General features: G+C 37.3%; 2 protein-coding genes across 4 annotated transcripts; both read left to right on the top strand.

The window, feature by feature from the left end:
- LOC18791553 lies at positions 1,130–4,534 on the top strand. Its single transcript, XM_020555619.1, has 6 exons — positions 1,130–1,610; positions 2,078–2,596; positions 3,097–3,182; positions 3,268–3,578; positions 3,907–3,978; positions 4,068–4,534. Exons 1-6 carry the CDS (start codon positions 1,463–1,465, stop codon positions 4,393–4,395), a joined length of 1,464 nt encoding a protein of 487 aa, XP_020411208.1. The 5' UTR covers positions 1,130–1,462; the 3' UTR covers positions 4,396–4,534.
- LOC18792113 (putative pentatricopeptide repeat-containing protein At1g31840) lies at positions 4,633–9,696 on the top strand. Of its 3 annotated transcripts, none has more exons than XR_002269872.1 (3): positions 4,633–5,064; positions 5,808–8,493; positions 9,222–9,696. XR_002269872.1 is itself a non-coding variant. In XM_020555614.1 (2 exons), exon 2 carries the CDS (start codon positions 5,863–5,865, stop codon positions 8,338–8,340), a length of 2,478 nt encoding a protein of 825 aa, XP_020411203.1. In that variant the 5' UTR covers positions 4,633–5,064; positions 5,808–5,862; the 3' UTR covers positions 8,341–8,602. The 3 variants fall into 3 exon arrangements, 1 of the variants encoding a protein (XP_020411203.1); XR_002269873.1 differs by lacking the exon at positions 9,222–9,696 and adding an exon at positions 9,054–9,078; XM_020555614.1 differs by lacking the exon at positions 9,222–9,696 and having other exon boundaries at positions 5,808–8,602.

The raw sequence follows: 11,941 nt of genomic DNA, 5'->3' as shown, positions 1-11,941 counted from the left end.
TCTCCAGCGGTGATTGCTTCTTTGTATTTTCTCATCAAAATTCACAAATGCCTCAAGCCAGTATTTATGACTTATAAAAGGTAAATTTATTGGGGTTGTTAATGGCATAACAAACCTAATTTCTTAAGAACAAATTTCTCACAGTAGGAGAGGAGTTGATAATTTGGGGGAGGGGGGAAATAACGGTAGAATGGATGGTAAAAATCCCCACTGAGTAGGGTTTCAGGCCGTTTTGGGAAAAAATCGGGGGGCCTCTTTACCATTATGTATGAATGGACTATTCTATTTGTACAGTTATGGTAGAATCCTCAAATTTTAAAAATTCCTTACTGAGGACAGGTGGGGATTGTATTGTTATCTCCATACTCGGGGCAATAAGTGATATTATTTATTTTTCTAACTTAAAATATAATACAATATAACAAGCAAAAAAGTTACCCTAATGACAATATTCTACAATCATTTTTATGTGAAAATTATAGACATTTGCTTGGGCATTACATACAAAATTGTTGGATATTAATATCTAATGACACATTCGATAAACAATATAGGCTGCTGTTATGTTAGTGTGTTAGTTTGTTAAGTAGGTTGTAACAGTTTCGGTTAGTGAGTGGTTAAGGAGTTTAGGCTTGTAAACTTGGTAAGAAGAGAGTTTCAATACAAGCCTGAGATTCTGGTTTCTTCTCTGAACCTTCTTCTCTCCGATTCTTCTTCTGCTCAAATACATATTGTTATGAATTTTCCACGTTGACCAACCGTTGAACACATAGAAAGTTTTTCCATGTAAGATAAATATTTTTTAAAAAAAATAAAAAATTCAGAAATTCGGGGTGAGTTTTGTAGACAACCTTCAACAGGTACAGAAACGGGAATTTCCCGAAAATTCTTTATCAGGGATGGAGAGCAGGAAAGAGAATGATATTGCCATACCCGATCCCAAAATAACCCATTGCTATAACGAAGATAATAAACTTAATAAAATTAAGTTAAATATATGATTGTTGCTGTGTGATGCATTAATTAGATTATTAAAATGGCTGAGAATCAGCAAAGTACAAATAAATGCAAATATCTGCTGAGGCTCGGAATGCTAAAATGATATGATTCTGATTTAATCACATACGGATTGACAAGGTAAATTCTGATTCGCTCATCGGGTCTAGTCGAGCAACACCCTTTTTCAGTAAAAGAGAGAGAGTTTACCCCGGATAGCCCCCGAGGGCCCCTGCCTGGCAAGGAGGAAGACTTGAAACTCAAGTCTTTCCCAGTCAAAACAAACCCAAATCTCAAGTCAACATGTTTAACCACTTAGCGCATCTCCTCTTTCAGTCATCCAGTAAATTCTCTCTTCCAAAACTGAAACTCTCTTCTTCTTCTTCTCTCATCTTTCTTTTTCTTTTTCTCTTTAAATTTATCTTCTCTGGAGTTTCATATCAAATAGTTACTGATCATCATCACGATGAGGACTGAAGAAGAGTCCAGAAGTGTCACTGCTTGCCAAGACTGGATGAGTTTGCTGAGGACTTTAGAACGCGACCAAATTTTGCAGGTTTTGTCAGATGGGTTTTGCCGAAACTGCCAAGTCCTCTTGAAGGATCGAATTCACAGTAAGAAATGAACAGCATTTTGGAAGTTTTGTCGTATGGGTTTTTGCCAAAACAATAAGAGAGTTGTTGCTGTTGTTATTAAAGAATTATGATCAGGAATGGTGTATTTTCTCATCTCTTCTGATGTCCTTTTGAATTTCTTAGGAGTGATTAGGATTTGATGCTAATTAGGGTTGTTATTCTTTTAATGAATAACTTCTGTTTTTAGTCTATTCCTTTCTTCCCACTATAATCCAAGGAAACTTAAAGATGGTATCTTTTACTTTCTTCTGTTTAATTCTTTGTGTAATTTGAATTAAAATAAATGCTGATGCCTAATTCAGTGTGTTTGGGGTTTCTAGGTTATATTTGAATAGCTAGGCCTAGGTTGTACAAGGGAGCTTTTTTCCCAATTAGGGTAATGTTAAGGTGGTTTAGCATATCCCATTATAACCGATTAATCCTTTCCTTTTTTGTTAAATATGCAGAAAAAGTAGGTGATGTATCCTTTTCTAGTGATAATAACAAAAGGGCTGTGGATGTACCAAGCCAGTCCGGGAATGCACCAATTGCGCGGTCATCGGAGAATGCTAGTATGGAGTCATGTGATAAAAGGTTTGACCAACAAGAGTGCACTCCACCCCAAACAATTCCTATCCACTCATCAACGCAGAGAGGGTACACTGCTAATTCTTGGCCCGCATCCATAAACAGCAAAAGGAATTCAGTTGAGCACTCAGCTTCTCCAGTATTATTCAATGATGCAACCAGAGGAGATTCCTCTTTCATTTGTGGTGGATTATTGGAGGATCCAAACAAGCATAATCGAGTATTACAAGTTGGGAGAGAGAAGGACTTCATCCACATTGAGAGTATAAATGGTAGACGAACAAATGTGCTACAGGGCTTAGAGCTACATACTCAGGTTTTTAATGCCAATGAGCAGAAGGAGATTGTTGATTGTGTCTACAATTTACAACGTATGGGGCAAAGGGGACAACTTAGAGGTATGTGGTCATATACTCTCTTTCTCATTCTCCTCGACTTTGTTAGTTTAGTTTTAAATCAATTTCTTTGGACAGATTAGTGATCCTGCATATTATTTTTTTTTCAGACAATTGTTTGTGTTCCTAGATTGTGCTAAAATTAAGTAAAAGATGAGTTAAATCATAGTTTAGATGATTGGGATGGATTCTATAGTACCCTCTCCGTGTACATTTTGAAACAAAAGTTAGTAGAGAGATTAACTTTGTCCATAGCACTTGATAATTCTTTGAACTATTTAATGCGTAGATAGCATTTCTAGGGGAATATCTCTATAAGAAACCAGAATTTCCATGGTGAACCTCAATTTGACTAGATCTAACTTGGTATTTTATTAAAAGGATGATTTGTACCCATTAGCTATCCTGAAAAAGATATGAAAGCATGCTGTTGGATTGTTTAACATATATGCGAATCAAAATGAATAAGACATTTCTTATCATTCTGTTTGTATATCTTGCAGAGCGGACATATTCCGAACCTAGAAAGTGGATGCGTGGTAAAGGACGTGTAACAATACAATTTGGTTGTTGTTACAATTATGCAGTGGTACCTTTCTCTTTTCTCTCTGCCATTAGTACTTGATTTAATTGCAATTTATATTAGTGTTACCTTATTATGTGTAACGTTACAGGATAGGAATGGGAACCCGCCAGGTATTGTTAGAAATGAAGATGTGGATCCCCTACCCCCTTTGTTCAAGCAAATGATAAAGAGGATGGTCAGTTGGCATATATTACCTCCAACATGCATCCCTGACAGCTGCATTGTGAATATATACGATGAAGGGGATTGTATTCCTCCTCATATTGACCATCATGATTTTGTTAGACCTTTCTGCACGGTTTCATTTTTGACAGAATGCGACATACTTTTTGGTTCAAATCTAAAGGTTGTGGGTCCAGGAGAGTTTTCGGGACCTGTTTCTCTACCTTTGCCTGTTGGGTAAGCTTTCTGTACTGCTTCTCTGCTCAATTGATCACTTCTGTTTTGATTGTTTAATTTGTTTGTATTTATACAATCAAATTCCTTATTGAAATGCATCCTCACTTTTCAATCAAATAACACATTCATGTTAGAGCCAGAGAAAAATTTGTATATTGATTGATACATAGAATTAGAAGAGTGTCTCATCGCACATACACAATAGTCAACTCTTACGAAATTTTGTCGTACTAGTGAATAGAATCGCCTTGTAATGGAGTAAATATGTAAGGCATGTAGGTGTTGGATTTTCTAATTATTTGTTAATTGTTATGCATATGTTGTGCAGGTCAGTGCTTATTCTAAATGGTAATGCAGCTGACATTGCTAAGCATTGTGTACCTGGTGTTCCAGCAAGAAGGTATCCTATCATGTTCCCCATTCCATACAACACAACCATGTTTTCTTAACTTGTACTTCCTGATTATTCAAACTCTGTTATCGTTGCAGGATTTCAATTACTTTCAGAAAAATGGATAATAGCAAGATTCCATACAATTTTTCTCACGATCCAGAGCTTCAGGAAATGAAACCTTTTGTTCATTCTCCCTTTTCCAAATCAAAAATCCCGCAAGATGAACAAGGAAAACCTTATTCCTATTTTCCAGTCAAGTCACAAGTCCAACATAACTTGCATCAAGACGATGAACTTAACCGTACTGAATCCAAGAGTGGTAAGAAGCGGAATATTAACCCTTCTTTTGTTCTTGAGAAAGATGATTTCCCTCCCCTTGGCAGTTTAAGGTCTGTGAACAGACGGAACGTTAGCAGACAATGAGTTACAATTTTAACATTCTTTTTTTTATTCTTAGCTGTGTGTGATTGATTTATGTATCAGGTAAAATAATTAAACGAGGTGTTTTTAGTATTATTTTTTTTCTTCTTTTAATTTAATAAAAGTTTGATAAAGTTTGTCCCTATGCAGAGTAATGAGGACATATCTTCATAAAGTTTGTAAACTCCTGGCAGGCCAAACAATTTACTTGTCTTATGTTTTGAGCCTTGAAAACTAGCTCAGGGGCATTTTCGTAATTTTACATTATAGTTAGATGGAAAAAAAATAAAGAACATTGATGCTTGCTGAGAATGAGATTCGAACCCCAACCACCCACTTTTCAGAAAGAGTCACCACCTTTTCCAGCTCCTCAGCCGTCCTCATTCTTATGACTCAAATCAATTCTATCTAGATTTATACAGCTTACGCTAAACTTTATTTGTTTCTTCCTGTTTTGTCCTGACTTATCTTCCCTTTCCACCGACTTTCTGCTCTAAGTCTCTCTTATTTTCAAAAACTAAGAACTCGCTCACTCTTCCACTCTCTCAGCTGCCACAAACACAAGCCCCACTACGAAAAGGAAGATGAATATGTACGCATGGATAGCAGTCTCATGCCTCCCAAGTACATCGCGCTCTGGGTATGAACTGGAGCCCACCTCCTCGCCAATTGGTATTCTATCTTTTCAGTTTTGGATATGTATTTTGTTGTTGAGTGAATTATTTGGTTTGGGTTGGAATTTAGGTAGTGGGTTTTGAAATTTGATCAAGTATTTGATGAATTTCAAATACTTGATTTTGAACTTAGGTTGAATTTCTGGATATGAGCTAAGTCAATTTCTTTGATGGAAATTGGGGGAGTAAGAGAGAAGAGAGGGCTGGCTGCACCTGCGTGTACTGCGATTGAAAAAAAAATTTCTTCTGTTTTTTTATTCTTAACGGGTGTGTTCATGTTTAGTATTTTCCACCCGTTTTCTTAACGGCAGGTTGACACGAAAATGACATAAAAATGCCAACACTACACGATTGCCAGGTCTGACAATGGTAGAAGCATAAAACTGCTATTCTGCTCATTTTTGGGGGTTATTTGTTTTTTTCTTTTGAACTCTTTTTCGTTTTTCTTTTTGGTGCACTGTTCAATTTTGTTTCTATTGCATTCAAGTCTTCTTTCTATAGAAGATACCCATGAATGGTCTCTGCAGTTTCATTTCATTTAGAAATGTCACAGGAATCCCTATTTGTTGTGCTTTGTTTTAGGGTTCTAGACTTTAGATAGTTTGTTAATATGACCCTGTTTGATTTAATTTTTCACTTTTGTGGTTTGCTGTTTCGTGCTTTGTTTTGGTATTGGGTTTTTCTGTGATTGTATGTAAAAATATTGTTTGTTTTGATATTGGGTTTGTTAATATGTACTAGTGAAGAAGAGTAGTTGGCTCATGAGCAAATGAAGCATGTCGAAGCTTGAAAAAGCATGATATCTTCCTCTTCATTCTCGAACGTATTATTCCTCACTCGACACTCTCTTCGTTTCTATTCGCCTTATTCTCTATTCTCTTTCAAAGCTCTTATTCACCACATCTCAAACGCATTTCTCCAATTTAACCCCAAACTCTTGAACCCCCATTTTGTTTCCAAATTACAGCCCAACCATGTCCACCACATCCCTCTCAGCCTCCAATCCAATTCCATTTCCGCCTATCACTTGCTTGATTGGTCCTGTAACTCTCCCGGCTTACACCACTCCCCACAGTCCTTTTGTGCCCTTACTCATCTGCTGCTCCGTCACCGAAAGCTGGCTCCGGCTTCACACCTTTTCAATACAATGGTACGCCAATTTGGGACTCATTTTCACTTTTTTGCTGCTTTTTCTGAGATTTCTCCCAATTATGCTTCGGATTCTAGTGATCTTTATAGCTTTCTGATTGAGAACTTTTGTCGGAATGGGATGCTAGATTCGTCTATTGAGACATTCATTCATATGTGTAAATTGGGAGTTCCGGTGTCTGCTTATGTGTTATCTAGAATGTTGACTTTTTTGGTTGATTCAAATTGTGTCCATGTGATTCTTGATTTATATGGACAAGTGTGTAAAGCATTGAGAGGACAGTGTTTCTGTGCGTATGAGTTTGTTATGGTTGCTCTTCTAAACAAGGGTAAAGTTGAAACGGGTGTGGATTTTCATTCCGCTGTGATTGAAGGAGGCTTTGTGGTTGATATTGTTGCTTGTAACAAGATTTTAAAGCGTCTTTGTAAAGAAAATCTGATTGGAGTTGGGGAAGATTTCTTTAATGTATTGATGATGGGTGGTCCCGAGCCAAATGTGGTGACATTCAGCACGATGATTAACGCGTATTGTAAGGATGAGAAATTGGAGGAGGCCATTAAGCTTTATAAGGTTATGATAGAGAAGGGTGTCAGCCCTGACTTGGTTGTATATAGTATTCTAGTTGATGGTCTTTTTAAGGCAGGGAAATTGGAGGAGGGGCTTCGACTGTTTTCAGAGGCATTAGGTAGCGACATTAGGTTGGATGTAGTCATTTTCAGTTCTGTTATGGATGCCTATGTGAGAATTGGAGACTTGGTGAAGTCAGTGGAGGTCTACGGAAGAATGCTGAAAGAGGGGATCTCGCCAAACCCTGTTAGTTACACCATTCTTATAAATGGTATGTGTCAGGATGGTAAGGTCATGGAGGCTTGTGGCATATTCGGTCAGATTGTGAAGTGTGGTTTTGTGCCATCCATTCTAACTTACAGTAGTTTGATTGATGGAATGTGCAAATTGGGGAATTTAAAGGATGCATTTTACCTGTATGAGAGTATGATCAAGACTGGCTATGAACCTGATATTATTCTTTATGGTGTGCTAGTAAATGGCCTTTGCAAACAGGGGCTGATGGGTGATGCTCTTAGGTTTTTCTTTCAGGCTGTTTATAGGGGTGTAAAGCCCAATGTCTATACTTTTAATATGTTAATAGATGGTTGCTGTAGATTAAAAAGACTAAGTGATGCTGTGAAGGTGTTCATCCAAATGGGAGTTTATAACGTAAAACCTGATATGGTGACGTATACTGTGATTATTAAGGGTATCTCTGAAGTAGGGAGATTAAAAGATGCGTTAGTATTTTTTTTCCAATCATTAAAGAAGGGGTTCTTGCCCGATGTTGTTATGCATTGCACACTAATTGATGGTTGCTGCAAGCAGAAACATGTGTATTATGGACTCCGAATTCTAGAGATGATGCGAAGAAATGGAGTAAGTCCTGATATTGCCATTTATAATGTTCTCATTAATATGCTTTTCAAAGAAAGTTATTTAGAAGCTGCACAAGAACTCTTTGAGCAACTTACTGAAAGTGGGCCAGAACCTGACATTGTTACGTACAACACAATGATTTGTGGTTATTGCTCTCTGAGAAGGTTAGAAGCAGCTGTTCAACTTTTTCAAAAGCTGATACAGGGACAGTGTAAACCCAATGCCATTACTTGTACTATACTGATTGATGCTTTTTGCAAAGAAGGTAACATGGATGATGCCATGTTGATGTTTGATAAAATGCGGGAAAAGGATCCCGAACCAAATTTGGTCACATATAGTTGTCTTATTGATGGTTATTTTAAATCTGAAAACATGAAAAGTGCATTTGAACTGCACGAAGAGATGCTTAAAAACATCTCTCCCAATAGAGTCAGTTATAGCATCCTCATGGATGGTCTTTGCAAGAGAGGACTAACGGAGAGAGCATCCCTTGTGTTTCATTGTGCTATAGAAAGGGGTTTGTTGCTTGATGTAATAGCATATGGGATTCTGATTCGTGGTTACTGCAAGGTAGGAAGAATGGCAGAAGCCCTCATTTTGTACGGCCATATGTTAATTAGTGGCATCATGCCGGACGCTGTCATACAAAGGACGATCACTGAGCATATTCTTGAAGCTGATCAACAGAAATAATCGACCACTCAACCGCATGATCTGCAGATAAGATCTGTTCTGTAATACAGTGTGCCATTTGGAGCCTGCGTGGTCATCTTTTTGCACCCTTTACCTATCTGGTACTACCTACTAGCTAATTGTTCTACTAGCAACATAATTTTCTAAGCCCAGGTGAGTTCATGTTGTTTCTCATTCAAATTATTAGTTACATATATGTTATATATTTCTTGATCATTTTGCTGATAATATTATCAGAATTATTGCTTAGAGCTTCAATTTCTCAGGTTCTGCTTCGTGTGTCTTTTAATTTTCTAGTCTTAGTAGGAATAGGAGTTTTGTTATAAAATTGAAGAAATTGAAGAGAGAATTTAGAGAATTCAAATAGCAATAGGAATGCTCTTCTGTTATTTTATTGAGATTTTCTTCTATATGTACAAATGAGAATGAAGCTATAGTTTTATAAGCAAAGCCTTGGCTAACAATTCAGCAAATAGAAGACTCTAGGAAGGTGTATGGAGATTCCCTTCCAACATGTGGGCTTCACCTTATCATCTTACAACACTCTCCCCTAGAGACCACAATGTATGGAATATGCCTTGTTAAAAATCTTACCAGTAAAACCCAGTGAGACAAAAACTAGTCGAAGGAAAAAAGAGTACATAACCATGTGTAACATAAAATTCTGTGTATATTGACACGCGTGCGACATTGCCTCATTAAAACCTTTTCAGGAAAACCCAGTGGGATAAAAACCTGGATGAAGGAAAAAAGAGTACAGTGTGTGAAGGTCTTTATTGACAGCACGCTCCCTTAATGCTTGGCAAAATATTTTTAAGCCATATTATTGATCATCTGTTGACACTGCTTCTGTGACTCCAAGTCCTTATTTACATGTCAAGGATCAAGGATCTTCATGTCACATCCCGGGATCGGCTCTGCCGTAGCACGATATTGTTCGCTTTGGGCCCTCATCTCTGCCTTCACGGTTTTGTTTCTGGGAACTTATGAGCAACTTCTCAGTGGGTCACTTATCCTGGGATTGCTCTAGTCCCAACTCGCTTAACTTCGGAGTTTCCATGACTCCGAAGTCAGTGAGCTCTCAAAAGGCCTCGTGCTAGATGGAGACGGGCATGTACATATAGGCACATCACCCCCTCTCTGTTGGTCGATATGGGATGTTACATTTCAAGTTCGATCTCTTGTTTACAAATATAATGCCGGAGAGACTACTAGCTCTCATGTCATTATCATCATCAAGGATCTTTAGGTCCTGATATAGTTATATGATGAATGAGCTTCTAGTTCTGATCTTTGTACTTGTAAAAACTCATCATATTGCATAATTAATTCATAAAATAAATTGCTGGTATGGATGATAAAACCCGTACTATACTTTAAATAATAAAGTAAATGTGCGAGTATGGGCGCTAATTTTACTCCATATTTTTAAATAAAAGTAAAGGCAAATTGTGTGGACGATAAACCTGCGCCACACTTTTAAATAAATATTGTCGTATGGGTAATAAACTTATACCATATAGCAAATAAATTGTGTCGTATGGGTAATAAACCTACACCATACAGTAAATAAATTGTATGGGTAATGAACTTGCACCATACAATAAATAAAATAAATGTGGGGATAAAGTCACCCCTAAAAATATAGGAGGTGAAACTGTCCATTTTATTAAAGTAAATGGGGGTATAAAACCACCACAAAAAATATAGGAGGTGAAATCGTCCATAGAATTGCTATATATATAAAGTAAAGGCAATTGTTGATGGGTTCTTATCAACATCACGATCAAGTAATATAATATAATAGTATATTGTCATAGCCTATTAAAGTTTACGTGGGCCTTATATGAAGTAATATGTATACATTAAAAATCATACTATAATATATTATATAATGGAATTATATATGTAATCACAAGTAAAGAAAATAGTGCATGATGAATATTATGCTTGTCTTTTCCACCTGCCACCAGCACACACCTACACTAATATTGATGTTAAATAGTATAGAATAATAATAAAATAATTGCCCTTTGGTGTGGTTTATTCTGGTCAGTTTTTCATATCGCAAGTCAAGCTTCTAGGCTTTGATCAAATCAAAGTAGGCCTTCATAACATGGGTAGCCACGTGAATCTCTGGTTATGTGAGCCCGTCCCCAGTAGCAAGCACACAAGCTCTCTTAAGCGTATGGAAACTGTATCACGCGAACTAACACTATCATAAGAGGTGCAAACAAAGTTGTTATTGTCGAGATCTTTGGAAGCAAAATTAACATAAGTGTGGGAAAGAGCTTTGGAAAGCTCCATGGTAGGGAGGCTTCATGATCCGGCCACGACGACTCCGGCTAGAGGTCAAGCAGATATAGGCTTCATCCACTGAGTCTCGCTCCGGGGATCTGGCAAGCTCTAGCGGTGGCTATGCAGAGGTCAGATATGATGGTGACGGCAGTCGATGTCAGCGATGATCTTGGTACTGAGGAGGAACGCGGCGGCATGCAGGAGGTTAGGAGGGTGTTTGTTAAAATTTACATGCCATGAGCTCGAAGAAGTTGTCGATAATGGAAGACCGATCGGGGCCGCCTCGAAGCCAATTGAGCGGTGGTGTTCGAGAGAGATCGAGTGAGATTGTGAGGTGTGGAAAATTTTAGAGCCTGTGGTGGGATTGACTTGTTTTGTTGGGTTTGTGTTTTGAAGTTATAAAGAGTGATTCAGAAGCTATATTGATACACATAAAAGCATGAGCAGCTCAATCAAACCCAAGAAAGAAAAACAATGAAGTAGAGTGTTTTGATCAAATATCCCAACTGGTATTTTAGAGATATTCGTGCTGATAACGTGTTATAAAAGTAAAGAAATTGAAGAGAGAATTTAGAGAATTCAAATAGTGATAGGAATGCGATTCTGTTATTTTATTGAGATTTTCTTCTATATGTACAAATGAGAATGAAGCTATAGTTTTATAAGCAAAGCCTTGGCTAACAATTCAGCAAATAGAAGACTCCATGAAGGTGTATGGAGATTCCCTTCCAACATGTAGGCTCCACCTTATTATGGCGGCCGGATCATGGAGCCTTCCTGCCATGAAGCTATCCAAAACTCTTTCCCACATTCATGTTAATTTTGCTTCCAAAGATCTTGACAATAACAAGTTTGCCTTTACTTCTTATGATGATGTTAGTTCGCATGATACAGTTTTTATGCTCTTAAGAGAGCCTGTGGGGTTGCTATTGGGGATGGGCTCGCATAACCAGAGATTCGCGTGACTACCCATGCTGTGAAGGCCTAATTCTTTGATTTGATCAGAGCTTAGTGGCTTTGCTTGCGATATGAAAAACTGACCAAAAGAAACCACACCGAAAGGATTAACTTTCCTTTATCTTTTCAATTATTTTATTATTATTCTATACTATTTAATATCAATATTAGTGCAGGTGTGTGCTAGTGGCAGGTAGAAAAAACAAGCGTGATATTCATCATGCACTAGTTTCTTTACTTGCATGATTACATATATTATATAATATTATTATAGTATGATTTTTAATGCATACATATTACTTCATATAACGCACACGTAAACTTTAATGGGCTATGATAATATACT

Source organism: Prunus persica, chromosome G1 (genome assembly GCF_000346465.2).
Source record: "Prunus persica cultivar Lovell chromosome G1, Prunus_persica_NCBIv2, whole genome shotgun sequence".
Taxonomy (NCBI): Eukaryota; Viridiplantae; Streptophyta; class Magnoliopsida; order Rosales; family Rosaceae; genus Prunus; species Prunus persica.
This window is presented reverse-complemented; position numbering and strand designations above follow the sequence as displayed.

What these genes read in the sequence shown, in the direction of transcription:
- LOC18791553 (XM_020555619.1), top strand. Translation starts at nt 1,463, where the DNA reads ATGAGGACTGAAGAAGAGTCCAGAAGTGTCACTGCTTGCCAAGACTGG. An exon ending in GCAAAGGGGACAACTTAGAG is followed by an intron (nt 2,597 to 3,096) that starts GTATGTGGTCAT and finishes TATATCTTGCAG; the next exon opens with AGCGGACATATTCCGAACCT. An exon ending in GTTGTTACAATTATGCAGTG is followed by an intron (nt 3,183 to 3,267) that starts GTACCTTTCTCT and finishes GTAACGTTACAG; the next exon opens with GATAGGAATGGGAACCCGCC.
- LOC18792113 (XM_020555614.1), top strand. Translation starts at nt 5,863, where the DNA reads ATGATATCTTCCTCTTCATTCTCGAACGTATTATTCCTCACTCGACAC.